This window comes from Balaenoptera musculus, chromosome 5 (assembly GCF_009873245.2).
Source record: "Balaenoptera musculus isolate JJ_BM4_2016_0621 chromosome 5, mBalMus1.pri.v3, whole genome shotgun sequence".
In the NCBI taxonomy this organism is placed as follows: domain Eukaryota; kingdom Metazoa; phylum Chordata; class Mammalia; order Artiodactyla; family Balaenopteridae; genus Balaenoptera; species Balaenoptera musculus.
The window spans coordinates 102,797,766-102,821,501 of record NC_045789.1 but is presented as its reverse complement, the minus strand read 5'-3'; the positions used below and the strand labels follow the sequence as shown (position 1 = coordinate 102,821,501).

At 43.6% G+C, this 23,736-nt stretch overlaps 1 protein-coding gene across 3 annotated transcripts; it reads right to left on the bottom strand.

Moving 5' to 3' along the window:
• Positions 1-211: 211 nt before the first annotated feature.
• ZBTB49 (zinc finger and BTB domain containing 49) lies at positions 212-23,709 on the bottom strand. 3 transcript variants are annotated; one of them, XM_036853868.1, is made up of 8 exons: positions 23,529-23,709; positions 18,049-18,219; positions 15,015-16,117; positions 12,005-12,051; positions 5,879-5,952; positions 4,315-4,397; positions 4,062-4,223; positions 212-1,129 (listed from the first exon to the last, which is right to left on the bottom strand). In XM_036853868.1, exons 1-8 carry the CDS (start codon positions 23,567-23,569, stop codon positions 465-467), a joined length of 2,346 nt encoding a protein of 781 aa, XP_036709763.1. In that variant the 5' UTR covers positions 23,570-23,709; the 3' UTR covers positions 212-464. The 3 variants fall into 3 exon arrangements, with proteins under 3 accessions (XP_036709763.1, XP_036709764.1, XP_036709766.1); XM_036853869.1 differs by having other exon boundaries at positions 23,671-23,692; XM_036853871.1 differs by lacking the exon at positions 23,529-23,709 and adding an exon at positions 22,558-22,863.
• Positions 23,710-23,736: the final 27 nt, after the last annotated feature.

The following is a 23,736-nucleotide window of genomic DNA, read 5'->3' as shown; positions in this document are numbered from 1 at the left end:
TGTCTCTTTTCATACCACTATGGTCTTTGGGTTAATAAAAATATTTGTGGAAACACAATATTATACAGAAAGGCAACTTTTATTTATTCAAATTAAATTATAGTATGAGTTTCCTATACAAATAAAATCTTTTTGTAAATAAAAATACAAAATGCTACAAATTTCAATCATGTAAAAATGCAAAAATAGTATCTGTATTATTATATACATATATTTTCCCTTTACCACGACCAAAATGTACAGTAGTTACACGGAGTTCACACCACGTCTGGGAGACGGTCTCTCAAGCCTTCTGGGGCGCAAGGCTTGTTCAGTCCCTCGTCCACTTGCACGATGTGCCAGGAGGCCTTGCTTCCCACACGCTGAGTTCAAGGCACTTCCGAGGACCATCCCCTATCAGGAGGGACAGAGTCTAGCCTCTCGGGCTAGAGCCGCCTCTGATGCTGAGCTGCTGACAGAGGACCTCACTGGTCCAGCTCGCTTTCATTCTGCAGCGTCTTCATCGCCAGCCCCCAGAGGGTCATGCTGGAGAAGAACTGTCCCTCCGAGTTCCTGTACGCAGGGGCGGACGCGCGGCTGCCCAGGGGGTCGGCGCAGTGGTGGTCCAGGGCAGCCAGGGACGAGCGGATCGCGGCCATACCGTCGGCTTGCAGCGGCTCCGTGCCAGCCGAGGCCTCCACGTCTGAGTAGCTGTAGGCCTGGTGCTGCGCCTGCGGCACGTGAGGCTTGGCGAGCTTGAGGGGACCCAAGCTGAGCTTCTCCTGCTCACTCGCTCCGTGAGACTGAACCAGGGACCGGAACTTACAGTGGCCGTCAAATTCTGCCACTGAGTCTTCTTCCACTGGGTGGACGGGGATTTTAACAGACACGGGCATCAAAGTCAAGGACACGTCCTGAGAAAAAGAATCCGAGCTCTGAGATTTCTCCAGGTCCGAGGTCTCGATGGCCTGCGTGAGCTCCTCCAGAGCGTCCTGCCCCTGGTCATCGGCCCTGCAGTGCATCTTCTTGTGCCGCCGCAGCACGGCAGAGCGGGTGAAGCACTTGCTGCAGATGTCACACGTGTACGGCTTCTCCCCTGTGTGAGTGCGGACGTGCCTGCGGAGGTCGCCGGATCCTCCAAAACATTTTCCTGGAAGAAGAAAAAGGGATCTTTTCAGAGGAGAACATTCTGGAAGGAGTCCCCTCCACCCCTGCTAAACCCCAAAGGACTCTGCTTTCACGTGAATTCAGCTGAGCCCTGCTGTCACCTGCTCACTCTGATTCCAGACTCTTCCACTCTTCTCCGGCTGTAGCCCCTCCAACCTGCAGCCTTGGTCTGGGCGTCTCGTGCGAGGGATCTGGAGCCCTGTCTCCCTGCACAGGAGCGCCCGCTGGGTGGGCCTGAGCGCCTGCCCCGAACGCCCACACTGGGAAACCGCATGAGTTTTGTTCAGATTTTCATAAATCTAACACAGTCAATCTATAGTTTAGAAGCATCTTTTCTGAAGGTACTTATGTATTCAGCTCTTAACATAATTTTACACATCCTTCTCCAGGTCCTATCTCCTTTCTCTGGTATAAGCTAGAGGCAGGGGATCTAGTCCCGTCATGAGAGTCAGTTAGAAGATCGGAAGAGAAAAACCAATAAATAACCTTATAGAAGTCATAACACATTTACCAAGGACTGAAACAAACTACACAATTTACATGGACACATATTTTAGAACTTTTCACGTATTCCTATGTCATTATATTTGAATTCTCAGCTATCCAGCCCTGGTCAAGCAACAGTGGGCTATCTGGGCTGCTTCCAAATATTTGCTACTATACCTGAGGTTCAACTAACATCTTTCTTTTCATTGTTTCCTTAAGATAAATTCTCAGTAGTGGAATTAGTTGGCAAAAGGTGTTAACTATTTTCAGGGTCCTTAACGTGTATAAACTTCAGCCACAGTAGAGTTCCCAGCAAGAGAGGGGATATGGGAGGTGTCGCCCCTCTGCCCTCAAGTCAAGACAGGGCAGCCAGCCTCGACGTGTGTCCATCGGGAGGTCACGGTGGGGCAGCACTTGCCTCCAGGTGTGGGTCTGCAATCCCCCAGAGCATGGAATGTGAGTATGTTCCCAGATGGGAAGTGAGCCAGCCTGGAGCCTAAGAGGACTGCCTAGAGAGGCGACGGGGCGCCAACAGAGAAAGTCTCCTCGGAGGAAACTGCTTTTACAAAACCAAGCGCTAAAGGAAAAAGTCCGGCTGAAAGAAAATGCACCTTTCCATCTTGGAAAAGTACAGCTGAGTGCTGGGGAAGGAGAACAGAGTGGAAGGGAAGGCTGTCTTTAGAAGAAGCATGAAATGCTGGAGAGAGAGGGACAGGGACGGGGGAGGGAGGGAAGGAAGAGGCAGAGAGAGGACCAAGCTTTAAACTCAGCAAAGCTCAGAATGGGAAGCCACCTTAAAACGGAAACTGTCTTTTGAATCCAAGAAAATGAAAACATACATCCACACATAAACTTGTACATGAATGCTCAGAGCAGATTTGCTAAGTGAAATGAAGTCAGTTACAAAAGACGGCGTATTACATGATTCCATTTATATGAAATGCCTGCAACAGGCAAATCTATAGGGACCGAGAGTAGATTAAGGGTTACCTCGGGTTGGGGGGAGGGGATGGGGGAGTGACTGCTAATGGGTGTGGGGTTTCTTTTTTAGGGTGAGGAAAAGGTTCAAAGATTGATGGTGGTGAGGGTAGCACAACACTGAATACACCCAAACCGCTGAATCATTCACTTTAAATGGCTAGATTTTATAGCACGGGATTTATGTCAATAAAGGTGTTATAAAGCTTTGAACCTGTCATGTAAGACCATTCCTGCTCCCTTTCTCTCTCCCCCTTTCCCTGAAAGCTGACCTTGTTAGGGTCAGATACCATAGTCAGTGAGTGGCTGGAGGGGTGGAAACGAAGTGGGGGGAAGAGAGGGTCCTGCTGCACTGCTTTGTCTACAGGGTCTTAGCCAGCAGCAGGCCTGGCTGGGGAAGGAAGAGAACAGTGAACCTGAAATCAAGTTCACAGCTGTAATAATAATTTAGAACTGACATTTTAAACTAGTGATTTGAGACTGCAATTGTGATTTAAAGTGATGCAGTTTTATCCTTTAATAGTAATGGAGCTGCCGACATTGGTGTCCAGGAGATCTGTACACAGTGTAAGTGGGAGATACAAACAAAGCTGCCTCCCTTTGGTTACATCCCACGCGTCCTGCCCTAATTTAGATACCAACCACAACTAGAACAAGCCACTCCGAGGATGCCCCAATTCCAGGCTCCCCACAGCCTGACTCTGAGCATTTTTCCTATTTGTTCTAAACAGGTAATCGTAAAAATGGTTAGTCACTCATCTGCCCGCAATTCAATCCACATTGTCAGGGGCACATGTGTGGACATGTGCACACCTGCACCACACATGCATACAGGCCCTCCCAGTTCTTCAGAGGTTCCAACACTCTGTTATCACAGGTACCAGGCGACCTAACTTGCAATCCCAGTTTCCTCATCTGTGCAGTGATGTGCCTGGAAACTGAGAGCTGCCAGCCTTCCCTTTCCTTCCTGATGACTTTCCTGAGGCATCAAATGCCATAGAAATGACCTTTGCTTCATGATACACAATATGATCTCCAGAAGCCCTCCCTCTTGAGCCCACCGTGTGCCCCCGAGGCCCCAGCAGGCCACCGTGCTCTAGCCCCTACTGCTGCACCCCACGCTCTCCCCCGCTTTCCCAACTGCCAACCCTCCACGGGCCCAGACCAGGAGCACAGGGCACCTGGGACTCAGTATCAGTCATCTGTGTAACTGGAGCACCCAGGACAGTTCCGGATACCTTGAAGACACTCAGTAAATGTCTGCTACACAAATGCAGACGAATCAGAGGACCAAGGTGGTTAAGAAACAGCATCACTTCCGTTTTACCCATGAAAAAAGGGACGACTTATCTGAGACCCCTAACAGCCCAGGACGGAGTGGGCACAGACCCCGGTGCCCTCCCCACAGGGATGACCAGGTGACCGCGGGTCTGCGGCGGGCGGGAACTTACCACAGGCAGAGCAGCTGTAAGGCCGCTCACCCGTGTGCCGAACTCTGTGCTTTACCAACTTCCTCTGCATGTTAAAAGACTTTCCACACTCATCACAGGTGAAGACTTTATCAGCCGTGTGTGTCTTTTTGTGCTCCTTCAAATTACTGAAGTTACTGAACCCTAGAGAGACCACAACAGGGGTTAAATTGAAGGACTGAGAACATTTTAATCAGAAATCTTCAAGGAAGAAAAGGGAAACCCTCAGCTATACCTCGACCACAGATGTCACACAAGTGTGGTTTTTCTCCTGAGTGAATAATGATGTGACGCTGGACATCACCAGAGGCTGCAAACCTGTAACGCAATTTGGAAATTCAATTAAGAGCCTTTCTACGTCACTGCAGATCTTCCTAATTGCAAGTCGCTGAGGGCGGAGATGGGTTGCTCCCTCTGTTACTTCGGAATGTGATGAGGAGTGGCCTGACTTCATTTGAGGGGTTTAAAAAAAAAAAAAGTTTACTTTTTTTCTCTTTTTAAAGGAAAGGAGAAAATGATTCAAGTGTTTTGTTTCTAAAACATTTTTTCTTACCTACTTTCACTAACCTTTCTTCCTCAGAGGTGATCACTAAGTTGGGGAGTAATTCCAACCCAACCCCCAGTATGAAGCTCTATGCTCTTTCCTTCCCACCACACTCGATAGCAGGATAAGAGGTTGCATTTGGGGGAAGGTGTTGCATAGAGACATGATTTTAAATGCATGGAGCTCAGAAGGCTCACATTTAAAACACCCTGCAAAACAGGGACCCCAAGCGAAGCAGCAGGGGGCTTATGCTAAGAGGTGCCTCAAACAGGCAGTACACGTGACCTGGGCACTAAACCTGGCCTTCAGTGTTCAGGCAGCTATGGCAGAAAGGGAGACATGTCAGGCTAGGTAGCTTTTACCTCTTTGTTTTCTACCATCTGCAAAGACAACTGTCTTCCTGGAATCGAATCAAGAGTGCTGTCCCATCCCAGCAGAGGACTGTACTATAGCTGTCCTATGCCCATCCCACCCCGCCCCCAACTCCTGAGTACAAACTTATCAGGGGCCGAGAATTTGTATGTTCCCAACACAGCATTTAGCACACAGTAGGTGACTAATAAATGCTGAATGAATGACTGGTTAAACGAATGAAGAAAACACTGTGGGACTAGTATTGTCCTGGTTGTTGCCTGCTGTCCTAGAATGACCAACCAATAGATCACAGAGTATGTGGACTCCCGACAAACACCCCCAGTGAGGGGCGGGGAGTCCACGCTGCAGGCCGGTGTGCCCAGAGGAGGGACCATCTCCTCACACTGCTCTCCACCTCCAGCGGGAGACTGTCACCAAGTCAAGTCTCACTTTCCAAGTCCAAGGCCTCCCCAGCCCTCAGGCTTGCCAGGCCTTCCTGTGGCTGAACTCTCGGCCCTTCACAGGTCTGGGTGCACAGCTGGGGTGCCTCCTACCACCTCCTCTCCTGATTCCAGCCATTCAGGCTGCAAGTCTCATTACCCCTACCAGACAGGCACCTCCGTGGGGGCCAGTCATCTATTTTAACAGACATTTTTGGAATGAATGGAAATTTTAGCATAAGATAATTTTGTTTCATGTAAAATCCCATTTCCTAAGACTTGTGTCCTAGATTCTCTTTCCTTTAATTAACATTTCCATTTCTTTTTGCTATTCTCATGTGTGTCACAAGAAAATCCAGAGGCTTTGGCTTTACTATGTTCCTGAGTGACAGTGAGCCCCTACGTGGCTCAGAGATGCCGAGACTGCTCCTGACGTGCGAATGAACAAGCCCAGCACTGACCTCTTCCCGCAGATCTCGCAGATGTATGGTTTCTCCCCAGAATGCCGACGTAAGTGAGTCTGCAAGTTACCCGCCTGCAAAAAAGGAAAAGAAAAAACATGCCAATAGTGAGAAAAATATTTTAAGAGCACATACATTCAAAAGGGAAACTGGCAGATTTAGCCAGGTTCCAGTCCAACTTCCAAGCGAAGACGCCGGATGCACGACTCAGAAGCAGCCACATGCAAGGAGATCAAGGCCCGGGCTGGTTCTGAGTCAGCAGCAGCACCGCCCAGCAGTGAGCTGAACAGGGGAGCCTCTCAGCTCGGCTCCACGCCAGCCCCTGGTCCGTCCACCTCAGGTGTGCACGGTGTCGCACCCCTCTAAAATGGGCCCGACACACTGTGGAGGCTGCTTTAGCGTTCGCTAAGCTTGTGTTGTAAACAGCTCTTGACGTATTTTATTTCATATTTTTTTAAAACCTGGACCACCTATATGCAACATCATTTGAAAAAAAGGTAGCACTTGTACTTGGTTATTTCAGTATTCATTGTTTCTTCCTGAAAAACAGCTTTTGTTTATAAAGAAAGACATTTCCAAAAAGTATTTCTTCTTGGCAGTACAGTTGTTCTGCCTGACAGGTTGGTCATTTTCACCTTTGTGCAAATAAGCGAATCAGGAGATTCACAATAGTCCTTCAGCTACAGGCCTTTTACTTTTCTAATCTCTGAAACTAGCGGGGCTTTACGAAGAATAACTGATTTAAATGGAGATCACAAAATAGATTTCCATGTACTAATCAATAGGAAATCAATATTAAATTGCCTAAGTACAGTGAAATTAAACCTGCAAATGCCTCAGATATTACAAAAGCTACTGGCAAATGTTTCAAATTAGGATTTGGAAACACAATCTTCCACTGTTGTAATTTAATACTCTCAATCTGTCATTTCCCAACTTAATTTTTTATAGTGTTTTGTTACAAAAAACACTGAATAGGATGACTGTATCCAAGGGTAATAATGTTGCAGGCCTTATGCACAAAATTAGCCAAAAAAAAAGAATGAACAGTAATACCCAACTCATAAACTTGGCAATGTAAATTTGCAAATTTGCTATGTATATTTTAAACAAAATGCAAAGATAGTTCATGGTTATAGGTTTGAAGGTGGTTCTGAACCTGTGGACAGGTATAAAGAATGTTGTCTGTAGCTTTTATGTTATATAACATAGAAGATTCTTTATGTCTATCAGACTCTGGGAAACACTAAGTTAGATACTACATTTCAGAATATGAAAAATATAGCTTAGAAAAAAACTTGTTTATTTTGGATAACCAAAGAGAAAGAATTTGGCAAAACACTGGGAAATACCCAGCTTTTAACTGAATGACTATTAATAACAGTAATAAAACAGCAAATGTCAACAGCAATAGATATTTGGTCTACTCAGGCCTTTACAAGTACAGTATAACTAAATTACTCTTAGAAATTGGTATTATTATCTCTATTTTCTAGGTGTAAAACTGAGATTCAGATAAATAAATTAGTTGCTCATGGTAGGCCAGAAATTAATATTAGTTTGTCTGAGTTTAAACTCTTGTCTTACATGAGGGCGTGCAAGTTTCTGTGAATAAACTAGCTTGTGCTGAGTTCTCAGTATGACAAGCAGTCACTTTGCCGTCCAGGAACCAGTTCACTGGAGTTCACATAATGCACCACTGAGGGCTTTAAACCAGTCATTTCCAAATTTCAGAAAAGCTTGTCATTTAAATAACAATTTGAATAGCACCATCTGCTCAACAGTTAAATTAGATCCCTCTTGTTTTAAGCTATTTTGTAAACTATGTATTATGATTGAAATGCATTCTGATTTGATTCTTAGCAATGCTGCATCTTTCTTTTTTAAATATAGCATAACAATTACTTGTTTTCAAAGTAAACAATTACTTTTGTTTTCAAAGTAAACAATTACTTGTTTTCAAACTGAATAATCTTCCACTTAATATTATAGTACAGTAAATATTATAGTACAGTAAAACAAACTTTAAGATGTTTCCTTAGCTATTTAATACTGGACATGTCTAATGAAAGTAATTATCATTCCCCCAAATAAAGGAGCACAAATTAGTCTGATAAATGGTATAAAAGTAGATTAAATAATGGAAAGATTCAGGCAAAAAAATCCAATAATGCATGCAGATAATTTATACCAAATTACACAGCACAGTGGGGCCCAGATTATTTGCCCTTTAGTCAAGAGTCTTTATTTTTGGTAAACTTTGCTATGCTTTATTACTAGTTACACATCTTAGAAATCATCTATAGTTGGATCCATAAAAACTTCAGTAAGTGCTAATACTAGTAGCCCTCATTTATTAAGAGTTTACTATGAATGGAACACTTTGCTAAGCAGTTGCAAATAGTGTTTCAGTGAGTCGTCACAATGTCCTCATAAAGTATAATTCACACATTACAGGAAATAAACAGAGGCTCTGGGAGGGAAGCAGCCTCAGCCCCTATAGCTGGGATGGAATATTCTGATTCAGCTTTGTCTGTGGACTCAAAAGCTTGTGCTGCTGTTGGGCTGAAAAATATTAGCACAAAAGGAAGTTCCACCCTTTCTAAGTGGATACCATTTTAAATTAGGATGGAGCTGTCAGAATTTTGAAGTGAAAAACTCTGTTGTAGAAAAGAAGTTAACACCTGATTTGTTGAGCAATTTAAAAAATAAACTCCTTCTAATAGGTACCTGAACCTCAGTATTTAAACATGATCAAACCAAGCAGAGACTCTCTGTCAGAGTACTCTTCTAGTGGCTGCTGATTGTTTATATAAAAAATAGAGAACCATAAAACTTTATAGAGAAAGAGAACTCAGATCTTAAAAGTAATCTAGTTTAGAAGTTTTAAGACTTTGAAACAAAACCAAAAAAATGTGGAGACTAACATACAGATATCACCTAAAGAACAATGATCATTACATTGATAAAAGGACATTTAACACTGAAAATGTGGGAAATATCGCCTCAGAGTTGAAAATTTAAAAATTTTTAAAAAGGTCATTAAAATATTCTTATTTTTTGCATTTTCACCATGGATGGTATGAAACTTTGCCACCCCTGGCATCGGGCCACATCAGTGCCCTGGAATGTGTCTAAGCAGCCTCCCACGGGATGCTGTATCCCGTCAGTCATGCCCTGGACACAACACAGGAGCTGCTGGGAGGGCACCGAGCCTCTCAGAACCTGTCCTTCTGCAGCAGCTGCTCAGTGTTTCTATTCTGCCTCCTTGGAGAGACAATGCTTTGTCTCCATTCCTCTCCCCCGAAGACAGCTAAATACACTGTTTCCCTTTTCCTGTTTCTCATGTGACAGGCACTCCAGACCTGTCACTATCTTAGTTTTCTCCCCTGGATGCATCAAATGGCCCAGGTCCTCCACACGGGAGACACGTGGCTCCAAATGGAGCCTCATTCATACTCTGAAGTCCTGCGTGACTCTTACTTGCTGAGATCCAGGCCCGTACAGTGTCCAGAATTATATTAATATGTGCATAGTTTGTTGTCACAATCTAGGCTTATCACAGCTTTTTAAAGCTGAGGTCTCAAACTGCTTGCTGACTCATTATTAAGGTTGTGGCTGACCTTTTTTTAAAAAAAGACTAACACTACGAAATACTACACAGCATAAAAGATTAATTCTTATTGGTAGGTCTGTTTTCTAAATCTTCCAGAAAGGAAAATATTTCCAGTCCATTGTAACCACACGTATTCCAGTTCGTATGGGAAATGAAGGACAGGTTACTGAGTATCCGTGTGTAAACACCACCACTGCTCTCTCCACCTGGAATGCCAGAGACTCCAGGCTGATCAATGACTCCCTGTCTTCAGTGCCCACCCCGCCCCCCGCCAGCTTTCAGGTAGAAATGACTACTCTCCTCTTCATACTGTTGCCTATACAAGTGTCACGGCACTTGCAGCGTTTCATTGTGCTTTATCAGTTTATACAACTGTTTCTTCCTCTAAACACAAAGCTCCTTGAAGCCTTACTTGTTTTTGTGCCCTAGCACATGGCAGAGCTTATTCACAAAAATTTCGTTATTTCATTATGAAATAACACAGCAATATACATCTGTAAACTATAACTATACATAACTTTACAGTCATAAAAATCTGATAAACATACAGACACCAACACAGAAGACGAGGATTTCTGTAGCGTCTATCAGACAGGGCCACCCTTGGTGGGACTCCAGAAGGAAAGTGTAGGACAAGGTCTGAAGCAGTGGACAAGGCTGCCATCCAAACCACTGTATTAAAAAGTACCAACACTCAAGCCCCAGCCCCAACCAACAGAGTCAGAATCTCTGAGGGTGAGCCCCGGCATTAATGCCAGGAGAGAAGGCCGAAGGCAGACTTGATGATTGAATGTCTGGGTACACTTTATTTGGTTAGGTCAAGGAAAGGTTCCAAGCAAGAAAAGGACAGAACCTAAATTGTTATCACAATGTAAACGTATAAAGGACTTTCATGTCCATTTTTTCATTTAATTCTAATAGTCCCATGAGGTGGTATCATCCCTATTTTTAAGAATTAGAAAAATGAGGCCCAGAGTAGAGATTGCTAATTATTAATGGTCATTAATCCAGGTTTTACGATTTCCCACTACACCAAAACTAGAAAGATTAAAATGGTGGGATGTGGGGTGGAGAAAAGTGCACCTTAGGAAGACTGGTCTACAAGAGCAGAGAGGACAGAGAGAGGAGAGAAGGGAGGTGATGGCAACAGGAGAGGGACTAGTGACGTGTCCTGAGGATGTACTATGAGCCAGGTGTGATGCTAATCATCTTATGAACTCACTGACTCCTCACACACTATGGGGGTCAGGGGTCTCACACCCTTGCTCTATAGATAAGAAAGCTGAGTGCCAAATGGTTAGGTAGTTTGTCCAAGGTCAGAGCAGTAAACCAGAGGCTGGATCCAAATCCATACTGTCTGGCTCTAGAGGCCAAGCTCCGACCCCCAGGTGAGGCTGGTAGGAAGAAGCACAGGCCTCAACTAGAGAGGCAGGTAGAGCAACGACCCCTCCACTCAGTTCAGCAGAAGCTTACTGAACACTCAGTGGGTGCACGGACCCTGCCTGGACTAGTAATACACAGGAACACGTTAGGATGAGGTGAATCACTGCTTGCAGCCAGTAGGAAGAGTGAGAAGTAATTAGGTGGCAGGTCTGGGTGTGTGGGAGACTGATGAAGGGTAAACTGGAAGAGGCGGCTCCGTGGGGGATGTGACAAAAGCAGGGGCCGCGCTCCTGCCGTTCCCGTGCTCCGCGGGGCCACCCTCTCCAGACTCGAGGGCTCGAGTCCTCCATTGAGGTCCAGCCCCAAGGTCCTTCCCCAGTAAGACAGCATTTGCACATGCTGTTACTCCAGGATTAGCACGCATGTGTAAAACAGTTGTGGGGTGACTGCTTCCTCTGCAGGACTGTGCACTGGGCCCCTGCGAGAAGCTTCTGGAATGCCAATGCCCGGCACGTGGCAGGGGAAGAGTTACCTTCCATTTCAGAAGGAAAAGCAGGATCCTACAGCCATTCTATCATGTTCAAAATTTTCTCTAGAACATTCAATCTCTAGGTTTCTCTACGTCTAGTGCCCAGATCAGTACAGAGCCCATAGGAGGACACAACACATGCTGGCTGAGTGAGAGAATACATGTGTAATGGTAGTGAAAGCAGGGAATGGAATGTGTTTGGTCTTTTCTCCAACATCCTAACATCTAGTGTCTCAGTAGGAATAAGGACATTTGTCTTGGATCCAGCCCAGCACAATCTGCAGCCCCCAAGTGGTGCTCAATATGCTTTACATCACTTGGGGAAGAAAAGAAATATACTAGAAATGGACCCATCCTTAATGGGGGAAAAAGGTATTGTGAGAGTTCACACACTTATAAAAAATGGTATTTTCCGCCCAATGAACTAGAAATTTCTTTTCTTGAAAATTATTTTTTCTTGATTTAGTCTGAAGTCTTTTAAGTTACAGATATCATCAGAGGCTTCTCTCCCAAGTCAAAAAGTATGTCTTATCTGTAATAAAAATAAACACTGGGTTTCAGGTTTCCAATTATTAACAATAAATAAAAGTATTCCCACCTGAGAGAAATGTTTCCCACAAATGTTACATTCAAAAGGTTTCTCACCTAAAACAAAACAAAACAAAACAACAACTTGTAAAACCATGAGTAACATCTGCAGGGTAGTTTTCTGTTTAAAATGTTTAAAGTGTCTCCTTTGTCCCACCTTTCAAACCACAGCATTACATACTTCATCATCAGAGTATGAAAATGGGGAGCCTCTATCCTCATCCTCATCATCTCTCTCACCCTTAGATGATAGGCAGAGATGATAAAAGTGAATTCTATATTTACTTTTCTCTAAAAAATTAAATTGTTCTCCAAATTGTGTTGAAATCAAACGTATTTATCTGCATTCAAACCATATTTAGGCTTTGGACACAGACTTTCCCTTCAGTTGAAAATCAAATGTGAGTTTTCTGGCTGAACAGCATGAACCTGGTCACCCGTCCTCAGCCTGACTCCTGCAATGACCACCGATTCCTAACAGAACCAGGGTGACTCATTCACACCACACGAGGTATGAACCTGGGAAAGCCCAAAGCAGAGGGGGATCTCCTGAAAGTGTGATGGGAAAAATCCCCTCCCCACTGCCTTTCAGCTTTGGTTGAAACGTGCTGACAGGGGAAAAGAAGATTCCATTATGAGACATGTTCCCCTGCTGACTGCTTGGCCCCCTCTGATTTCAGCAACTCTGAATAATTAACTTTGGTACAGAATAGATGGAGAGAATGGACTCTACTACAAATAAACCACAGCAGTTCTGAAGACAGTCTCTAGAAAATGATCTGTTTAAAAACATACTTCAGGTACTGCCTTTAACACCTCTAGAACCCTAATAAACAGACTGTGAAGACCAAGAACCTTCCATTTTTCCCACTCCCCTCAAATCAAGTGCTTTCATTAAGAGCCTTTTAAAAAAATAACACAAATGTTTCCCTTCCTACTGTATTGCTGGGGTGTGCCAGCTTTATGGGCTTCTGCTAAGGTACTTTTATTTTGATCTTTTCCTAAAAACTGTTTAATGGCTTCCTCAATGATAAGGGGGGAGCTTTTGACCCCAAGTACAGTTGATCCTTGAACAACAGGGTTTTAACTGCACAGGTCCACTCATACATGGGGTTTTTTCAATAGTAAATATTACAGTACTACATGATGGAAGTTGGCTGAGTCTGCAGATGTGGCGGAACCAGTACATGGAGGACCAACTATAAGTTATACTAGGATTTTCGACTGCTCAGAGGGTCAGCGCCCCTCAGCCCTGCGTTGTTCAAGGGTCAACTGTAATTATAATCATATAGATGCTGTATTTTGGACTACATTTATGTCTGAAGTTATGGGGATAATAGATGTTATGTTAAAGTCCGCCCTATGAGATATGAGAGTCTGAAAAAAGAGATCACTAGTTCCTAAGACTCTCAAGTGACCAGGGTTAACAACCCTACTCCAGTGGTTCTCACACTTTGTGTTCTCAGGACCCCTTTACGCTCTTAACAGCTGAGGACCCTAAAGAGCTCTTGTCCATATGGGCTGTATTTGGCAGTACAGACCATATCAGAAATCAAAACGGAGTGATTTTTGAAACACACGACTAGACATTTTTCACTGGCCACCAGAGTGAAGGCCTCATCACAGATCCTGCAGCTTTTAGCCGACTCCACTGTACACTTGTGGGAGAAGGAGAAGGAAAAGGAAAAGGCAAGGAGCATCCTACATTATGATACAAAGAGTTTTGGCCTCAATGACCCCCTGAAAGGGTTCCCCAGATCATACTTTGAGAACTGCTGCCCTTCTCAATATATTTATGTCCCAGGAAGCAGCTGTGCCATATAACTGTATGACTACTATTATCCAAAGATGTTTTTGCAGAATAAACAATTCTTGTTTCCTTTAAAGTTAAATAGGTAAGTTTCTCAAATAAAAATTATAGTGATCATTAGGCTCCAGAAAATTACAGAATGACCTAAATTAAGTTTTTACAGGGCAAAACTGAGTCAATGATACTGCCTTCATATGGAGTAATAATAATGATAGTATTTTATATTCAAATACACCAAAATTTATAAAGGGCTTTCATAAATATTAATTCAGTCTCAACAGTGCAATGAGGTAGTAAACACCTAAGCAAACAGGGAATCAAAAGTGATAACAGAACATCACATCAATGGTCACAATTACACAAGCACCTTGAAAAGCAGTTACTTTAGAAGCATCCTATAACATATTCCTTCTCATGCCTCTAAGATAATTGCCATTAATTTGTAATGTGTACTAGAGTCATCATGCTTAAATGCAGGAAGGAAAGTAATATATATGTATTATATTACATAATGTATATATACTGTATAACACTTCTTTTTAAAGTTTTTGGAAAAAATAAACATTTTGGAAAGGGGAGGTATGAATTACATGAACTAAGGTATGAATTAAGGTAACAAAACTTTGAAAATCCAATGTTCAGATGGAAGGATTTTCATTTGAAAATATCAAATGGTTAAAGCTGATCCTTATTAAAAAGTTTGCCTCCTGCCTCCCAAATCACAATTTTTTAAATCTGATATTCAAATGAACTTCCAAAGCTTTCAGGATTACTCAAACTAAATTACTTCAGTCTGAATTAACCTACATTATGCTTTTAAAAAATAAACAATCTAATTCTAAAGAGAGAACTAAATATTGCTTATCTGTTTTAGAATTAATTTGAAAATCTGAGTGCATCAAAATAATTTGCCATACTTTAGAGATGGAAAGTTTCCCATATACAACCGCAATTAAAATTAAAATGAAAAGTGTACCATCCTTTTAAACTGGCTCTATGAAAGCATTTACAGAACTGAAGATTATTCTTTAAAAGGCATCACCAAAAATATAAAATAAAAAATAGCTAACACTCTTTGATTTTTTTGGGTAAATATCAATGACGTCATCAAGCAATAGCAAAACTTCTTACAAAAACAGGAGCAGGCAGTGGTGTCTGATCGTCTGCATTATTTCCTTTCCTTTTGCCTGTGGGGACCGAATCAGTGTACCTGTATGAGACCGTTTGTGAAGCTCCAAATTGCTGGGATGTTTAAAAGGTTTTCCACACAATTCACACGCATACTGTCTCTGAGATTGAAGTGTCTGGGATTGGTCTTCCAGGGCCGCAGTGTCTTCGGACCTCTCCATCTCATTCATGCAATTAAAATTCTCAGAACTGATGAGCTCTTCACTTTCTTTTTCTTCAGCACTTTGGCTGTTAACTTTCTCTATACTATGTTCACTGGCAGATTCTATCCTCTTGGTTAACCTGTCATCTGATTTGGGTTCAGATGTCTGCTCTGCAGATTTCTGTGACTTTAGGAAATTTAGCTTCTTAAGGTGAATGGCCTTCTTGAGCCTCATCTGTCTGGTAGGTTGTTGGCTTGCGTTGTCTGGCTCAGGGTCTGGGGTAGGTTCACTCAAAGGCTGGGCCAGGAAGTTGGAAGGCAAGTGCTCGGAGGACTCCAGGACACACTCGGCGGGACCAACAGCACAGGGCTGGTGTTCCGTGGCATGAAGGTCTGAGGATGTGCTGAAAGTGAAAGGCTGCTCGATTATTCTCTCATGACTGGGAGAGGTGGCTTGTTTATAGTACTGCTTACTGTACAAGTTTCTGAGCTTGTAGTAATAGTTTGGCTGTTTGAAAGGCAGTTCTGTGCAGCTGCCATCTAATGTATCAGGGGCTTGTTTTGAGGTTTCAGCTGTGGAAGTATGAAGACCAACTGAGGTTGGGGCATGTGAATGTGATTCATCCACAACTCTACTCTGCTGAACACCTGCTGAGCACTCCTGCAGCAAATGAGGGGCGTAGTTTTCACTGATAACACAATTAGAGTCAGGAGTCAAAGCACTTTGCAGGGAGAATGTACTGTGACAAGACAGACCGGGTGGCTGGTCTACACCGGCTGACTTTAAGAATGTGTGACACAGATTCAGAACATTCTGAACTTGCAAACACTGTGCCGTGTCCAGCATGACTTGTATATTGTCCTGGTTAAGATCCAGATGCGATGTGTACATGAAGTCCAGGATCTGCCCGATGCCGCTTACATTTTTAATATCCAAGTGAAAAACATCATTCTTCTGACCTGAAGAATTCTGAAAGAGGCTCCTGATAAAAGAAAGGATATCTGCTTACAGTGTTAACAGTTCATACCTTCTGATAGCTTTTTTAAATAAATAATATTCATGTTAATATTCAAAATTACTATCCTTCTATAAATGCCAAGATTTTAAAATTAAGTATGCTTTAATCCTTTAACAGGCTTTGGCAAGCCCTCCAATAAAGCAATTCGGATGCACTGAATTAGTGTGTTGAATATCCAAACTTCCAAGGAAATCTCAACATAAAATGTTGAAATATACTCATTGTTCTTTTTTTCAAAATGTAATTATCCAAATGTATTACTAATTGCAAACAGAGTATAGAAAACTAAAGAACACACATTTTTCAATATTTTGTGTTTAGTCTGACAAAGTACATATCTCAGACCATAAAACGCATACAAAAATATTTCCGTATCTGTCTTAAAAACATCTGAAAATAAAAATAGCTATAATAAACCAACCCTAGATATACACTCATTTTTTAAAATTTCAATTTGTTAATTGTGGCAAAATACACATAATATCAAACACTTGAGTATGGTTCATATGATAAATTCAGTGGCATTAAGTACATTCACATTGTTGTACAACCATCACTACTAACCATTTCCAGCACCTTTTCAACATCCCAAACAGAAACTCTATACCCGTGAAACAATAACTCCCATTATCCCCATCCCCTCAGCCCCTGGAAACCACCATTCTGCTTTCTGTCTCTAGGAGTCTGACTACTCTAGGTACTTGATAGATACTCATTTTTTAAGCGGTAATTTATCTGGCTGTCAGATGTTTCTCAGCAACCCAATGGTCCATAAACCAGCAGTGAGAGAGCCCTATAAGTTAATGGGGGGAAAAGGCACCATAAAGCCCAGGCACTTTGTTCTGGGCACAAGTCAAGTTCACAGGTGAATGAATTTGTCACATGTAAAACTACCAAGTTGAGTCAGGTAAATTGTCTTGCAAGTTTGTTAAAGACGTTTTATCAAATGCAATCACCTGCATCCCCCAAACAGTCTTCAGTTCTGTTCTAATATGTACTTAAGGAAAGTACATATCAGAAGTAGAGTGGGGAAAACTCAAAATAGCCAATGTATCACAACATCTAAACCTAACTGTTCTATGAAAACAGAAGAGGCAAAGCCCAAGTAGGGGACCATTTTGCACACGGGCAGAAAGTGCTGCCTACCTCAGTGAGCCAATCCACTATAATACAACTTGTAGCATATATGACAGCTGGGATTTAATTTGATGATTCCGGATTATCAAGGAATGAGTAAATCCTGTTCCATATGTTGTTTACTAGAGCAGTAAAATAGTATGAATTTTAGGGGAAAAAAGGTACTGAAAAAGAAGCTTTAGTGCTTAAAGAGAGATAAATCTAGTTAATCAGAAAATGTATGTAGAATACTTAATCTAATGTTAAAAATAAATGAAATACTATTGCTTGATATTATTATTTATAAGTAAATCTTTCACTGAGGCAAAAATGATTACGGGGTAAGTAAATTGAGTTCAAACCTGTTTTCTTAGAATAGTCAAATGAGAAACAAAAACTAAAATGTTTTAATTAAAAAAAATAGCATATAGAATGCTCTGATTTCTTATCACAGAAATGTTCTTACCAGAAATTCTATTCCTCAATCTTTTTATCCTGAAAGGATAAGAAATGTATACAGAAGATGGACATTAATTGGAACTATTAAAATCAAAGACAAAGTGCCAAAATAGTTTCAAGTGCCCCAAATATATTTTAGTTAAAAGGCTCTTTCCCTCAGGTTACTCTAAATATTCAATACAACAGCAAAAAACCCACAATGTGCTACAAAAGATAAGGAGAGTAAAATCCAAGAAGAAAATAAAATTTAGTCAAAATAGTTCCATTCTAGAAGAGCTTTCTCTCCGTACAATTGGAAGAACAAAGTCTAAAATATGTACCTAAAGTACTGGCTGAAAGCTGCTAGAACATTCTTATGTGCTTTAAAGCAGACTCCTTTCACCACCAACATACAGTCACAAAGCAGGCCTTGAATACGCTGCTCGTGCAGCTGCTGGAGGAGATGGCAGCTGTGAGTAGCAACTGGGTCCATGCTCCACCATCTAGGAGACCTAGGACAAAGGACATGGATAAGTTGTGATTCTTGACGCCATCACCAGAAATCAAATGGCACCCGAACCCAGTGGCTGATCTGTGCTTCACTGTCATGATTCCCTGTCACAACAGTTAAAAAAAACGAGTGAAAAACATAGCTTCTGAAGCATCTAGACCAATGCTGTCCAACAGAACCATCAGCAATGATGGACATGTTCCTTATCTGTACTGCTCAATACAGCAGCCGTGAGCCACATATGGCCGCTGAACACTGGAAATGTGGTGAGTACGACCGAGGAACTGAACGTGTAATGTAATTTATACTTAAAGTCACCATATTTGGCAGTGCAAACCTAGAATATGACCATGCTAATACTACATGCACGTCTCTCATTTCTACTTAGATTACTTCAATGAAAAAATATACATATATAAACACTTATGAGGTTGGGAAATGGCCAACTGGATAAGATGAAATCAATACTTATTGAGCAGGTGTATACGGGGCATTGAATTAGAAGTTGAGGAAAATTACAAGCCTGTTTGGGGAGATAAGACACAAGCCAAAATAAATGAACACACACCATAAGATGGCAATAAGAGAGGTACTGCAAAGCAGCACCTCCATCCATTCGTCCCTCCAGCCTCTCTGACAAGGCGCTACTTTAGCAGAGACCTGAGGAAGGAACGGGAATGAGCCGGGGGTCCTGGAACAGAAACACTGGCAATCATGAAGTCTGAGCCGGAGCTGAGTAGGCAGCTGAAGCCAAGGGAGAGGGAGGACCTGACACCCGGGGGAGGGGAGAGGCAGGGAGGGGAAGGAGAAGCAGAAGGCCAGACCCCGTAGAGCCTTGCAGGGACTTTTAAGAACCTTGATTTTGACTCTGAATGAGACGGAAGCTGTTATATGGATACAAAAAATTTCATCACTCAACATCTACTTACTGACTCCTCTGTGCCAGGCTCAAGGGCTACAACGGTAAGCAAAACACCCCAGGTCCCCACCCTCCTGAACTTACATTCTAGGGGAGGAAACACACACAAAAGTACATGACAGTGAAGCCAAACAGTCTGAGCTAGATACTTCATGAGTTAAGACACGGGCTCTGACGACGAGGAGCTCAGTCTAGTAAGAGATGATTTTTGGAAGAGGAAAAGTGGGGAGAGATGGAGTCAGACTGAGATGAGACTGTGGAAGTTAAAATGGCAGTTTGGTAGTAAAAACTAAAAAGCCATTACCTGCTTTATTTGCTTTCATTCTCAATACATAAGCATTACTGAAAAAGTCACTAAACCATGAAGGCAAAATCTTTTTAACAAGGCCTCTACTTCTATTATTGTTATTATTATTATCATTATTAGGCTTACTTCCTATTAATCCCAGGTGTGCCCTCCAAAATAAACTACCTGCAGCTCCCCAAACAAGCTGTGTTCCTGGCCAGTTTTGGACCCCTAGCCCACTACTCACTAGCTATATGACTGGGCAAATGACTTCTCTGTGTCCTACTTTCCTCATCCTATCTCACAGTTATAGAGATAATTGTGAGAACCCACATGAACATTTAAAATAGCCCCTGGCATGTATTAAGTATTCAACTCATGTTATCTAGAAGGAACACGTAGAGAGCCAGTTAAAATGCAGAGCCCTGGGGCCGAGGCATCTGCAGTGTACGCATCCAGGTGATTCTGAAGCAGGTGGATTGCAGACCTCTGCCTTGCTCTCTCCTCAAAAGTCTCTGGTTCTGATACTTCCTGTCCTGGGAGTACTTTATTTACAAATGACTCTCCCACCTTCCAGGTAACGCCCACTCTCTGAACAGGGTTTGGCTGAACTGTCATCTGTTCCTGAAGTCTTTCCGGCCACGTTTCTTCTTCCCCACCGTTCCCTCCTCAAGTCTGACTTTGGGGTCACATCTGTGCGATCTTACCGCATAAATACTTCAGTAAGATAACCTGTCATTATGTCCTATCACCTGTGTCTCCAACTCTGCCGTGAGTTCTGAAGGTACCATCTTATCCACCTTCACCTGGCACACCGCAGATACTCAACCACTAAAATGCACGCTAGCTGATCTCTGCTGCTGGTTAATGATGGTTAGTAACGTTTTCTATTTGTTTCTTTTCAACTCCGTCTACATTCCCTACAGTAGTGCTTCTGAATCCTTTCCATTCTCTTCATTCCCACCACGTCTGTCTCCCTCTTCCATAAAAATGACTGTGACCCTGACTTCACTAAGGTTGATTCCATGAATAACTTACTATAGCCTGAGTGCCTTTAAATTCTTTTTGTGATTCCAAATTTCCCCCTCACCCCCCTCAATCCCTTCACCTCAAAGGATAAAGTGCGCCTTCTCCTTCCAAAGCTAACTTCCCTTCTCCTCCCCCCCAGGACTCTGCTTCATCACCCCTTTCAGTGCTCCACTCTGTCCTCCACTGGCTCACCAGTCCCTATAAACACACCAAGATGGCCCCATGTTGAAAAAAGCAAAACAAAACAGGACAACAAACCTTTCCCCCGGGTATATCTAGTCATCACAGGCCCCCCTCTCACACATTTGAAAGAGCAATCTACACATCTTACTTTACTTTCTCACCACTCCTATTTTCACCTTACAACCTGCCGCCCTTCTCACTGTGCTGAAAGACTCCCCACAGTGGCCTGCCCTCAGTCCCTTCCCCCCAAGCTTTCCCACGACAGGTGGTGGTGCAGCCTGCCCACCTCCACTGTGGAACTCCTCCTGCCCAGAAGGCTCCCGGTTCTCTATGTCCCTGATCTGTCCCATCTCCAGGCTGCACTTCTTCCCCTGTGAGCCCCCCACACGTTAATGTCCCTTAAGATTCAGCACCTGGGCCCCCTTCTCTTTCCCGTCACCATCACATCTATTGTAGCTTTCACCTGTTCTAAGCAGACAATTCCTAAATTTGAAACTCTAGCTTCAGCCACCAGTTCCAAATGTCCAACTTTCTGCTGAACATCTCCAACTGTATGACCCTTCAACTCAGAATCTCCAAATCTCACCTCCCATCATCTCACCTCCTGGTTCCTAAACGCTGAAGCCAATGCTCTTATGCCCATGAGAAAAAGAACATTAAAAACACAACATAGAACCTTCCTCCAAAGACTTAAATGTTAAAATACAGCAAATATTCTGAATCTATATTAGACATTCTCTAGCTATAGAGAAGTGACATGCAAAGTTATGAACCATTCCACAGTTTACTTTGACTATAAAAATTGTAACGATTCTATATTACTTAGTATAGTTCTCTAATTGCTTCATGATGTCAATCCTGCGCCTCCCCAATAAGATTATAAAAAACTCCAGAAAAAGAATTTGCATCTTGTATTTCTTATGTGTCCTATGAATAACAGCTATGAATAATAATGTATCATGTACCTAGTAACAATAATAATAACAACAAATATTTATCAAATGTTTCCTCTATGCCAGGCAGTATTTGAAGCTCTTTACACATATTAACTCATTTAATCCTCAGAATAACTGTAAAATAGATACAGATGAGGACGATGAGGCATTTGGTGGATAAAAGAGGTCCACAACTTCTCTGACCCTCTTCCCAAGGGGAGGTGGGATCTAGGTCTCCTCTCCTTGAATCTGAACAGCCTCTACCTTAATCAACAGAACAGGTAAAAGGAAGGGTGTAAAGCTGTGCCCATTTCTGGGCCCAAGCCCCACAAGCAGACAGCTTCCACCTTCCATGTTTTGGACACCGGCTCTGGAAGGCCTGCGTCAACAGCAGGACTGTAAGACACCCAGCTGGAGAGAGCGCATGGGGCAGGAGCAGGGCTCAGCTGAGCCCAGCCATACCAGATATGGGAGCAAAGCCACAGTGAATGCTCCACACCAGCCCCTCCAGCTGATCACCACTCCCAGTCCATACCATGTGGAGCTGAAGAACCACCCAGCACAGCCCTGCCTGAATTCCTGCCCCACAAAACCGTGAGGTAAAATAAAACAGTTTTTAAGTCACCAAGTTTTGGGATAGTTTGTCACACAGCAATAGATAACCTGACCAGAGTTACAGAGGACAAACACAGCTAATAAGTAATAGGTAATCAATAAGACCCAGAATTGGGATTTAAACCCAGGGAATCTGACTCCAAAGTCCACATGCTTAACCACTACTCCAAGTTACATGCAATAGCTCAAAGGCCTTCCTTGGAATAAGTCAGTAGCCTTCTTCAGTCTACTACCTATACCTGACTGTCCAGGTGACCCCAGAGATAAGCACCAAAGTAAAGCACAGCACACATGAGGATGAACACGTGCAACACAGGCGCTGTGTTGTGATACAAGAAGCACGGGGCTCTCATATCTTTGCAGCTAACTCACTTTGTCACAAGGTAAAATAATCTTCTGTCTTGTTGATCAGCGTATCTCTGGTACCTAGAAGAGTGCCTTGGACACAGTAGGTGCTCAATACATGGTTTCGGGATGGATGGAGACTCTGGGCCTCAGTTTTTTCATCTGTGAAAGTGGAGGGGTCCATTGGGTCAGATAATCTCTAAGGTATCCTCCTGTTCTAAATGCTACAAATCTATACCAAGATAGTATAGATTACTATCTTGCTGACACCTTGATCTTGGACTTCTAGTTCCCAGAACTGTGAGAAAATAAACGTCTACTGTTCAAGGCCCCCACCAGGTTGCGGTATTTTGTTATAGCAGCCCTCACATACACCCTCTGTTCCATTCCCAACCCTGCTCACCTCCAGAATGAAAGCCTCCTTATCACCCACACAGCCCCACCCTAGGCCTAATGCTTCTCACAATTCTCTGTTCAAACCCCGTTCAACCTTCATTCACTCATTGAAGCAACACACACTTAGTCTCCACCGCTGTGTGCGAGACCTGTCTTAAGGGCTAAGAGCAGCCAAGCGATTAAGCCGCAGGCACTCTGCTGAGTGCTTTACATTCACCAACTCATGAAATCCTCCAAGAACCCCACCACGTAGGAACCGTTATTACACCCGTTTTACAGACGCGGAACCGAGGCACAGAGAGGTCTTAACGCCAGTGGGGCTGGGGGGACTAGGAGCTCTGTAGTCTTAAGCACTATTATCAACTACAGCGTGATGCAGCGAGCCGCGGCGGGGAGGGACCCGCTTCTTCTCGCGGGCGGTGCCCGGGCGGCCGGCAGCGACGAGCCGGAGGAGGCCGGGAGGGGACGCGGGTGGGGTTTCCATGCCGGGGGAGCTGCACGAAGGGGAAGGCCCCGCTCGAGGCCCCGGACCGGTCTTCATCTCTGAGCCAGAGCACCGCGCGGCCGTGGGTTAACACGCCTGACCCGGCAGCTCCACTGACCCTCGCGGTGCCCGGGGATGCGAGCGCGGCGGTGGTTCCATGCCCTGCCCGGCCCTCGGGAGCCCAGCCGGGGTTCCGGGGTGCTCCCACCGCGCCGGACCCGCACGCCCTCGCGAGGCCGGCCTCCTGGCCCAGCGCCCACCTTCCCCTCGGAGGCCGCTTCCCGCCCCGCCGCCTCCTCTTCTCCTGCCGCCGCCACCGCCCTCAG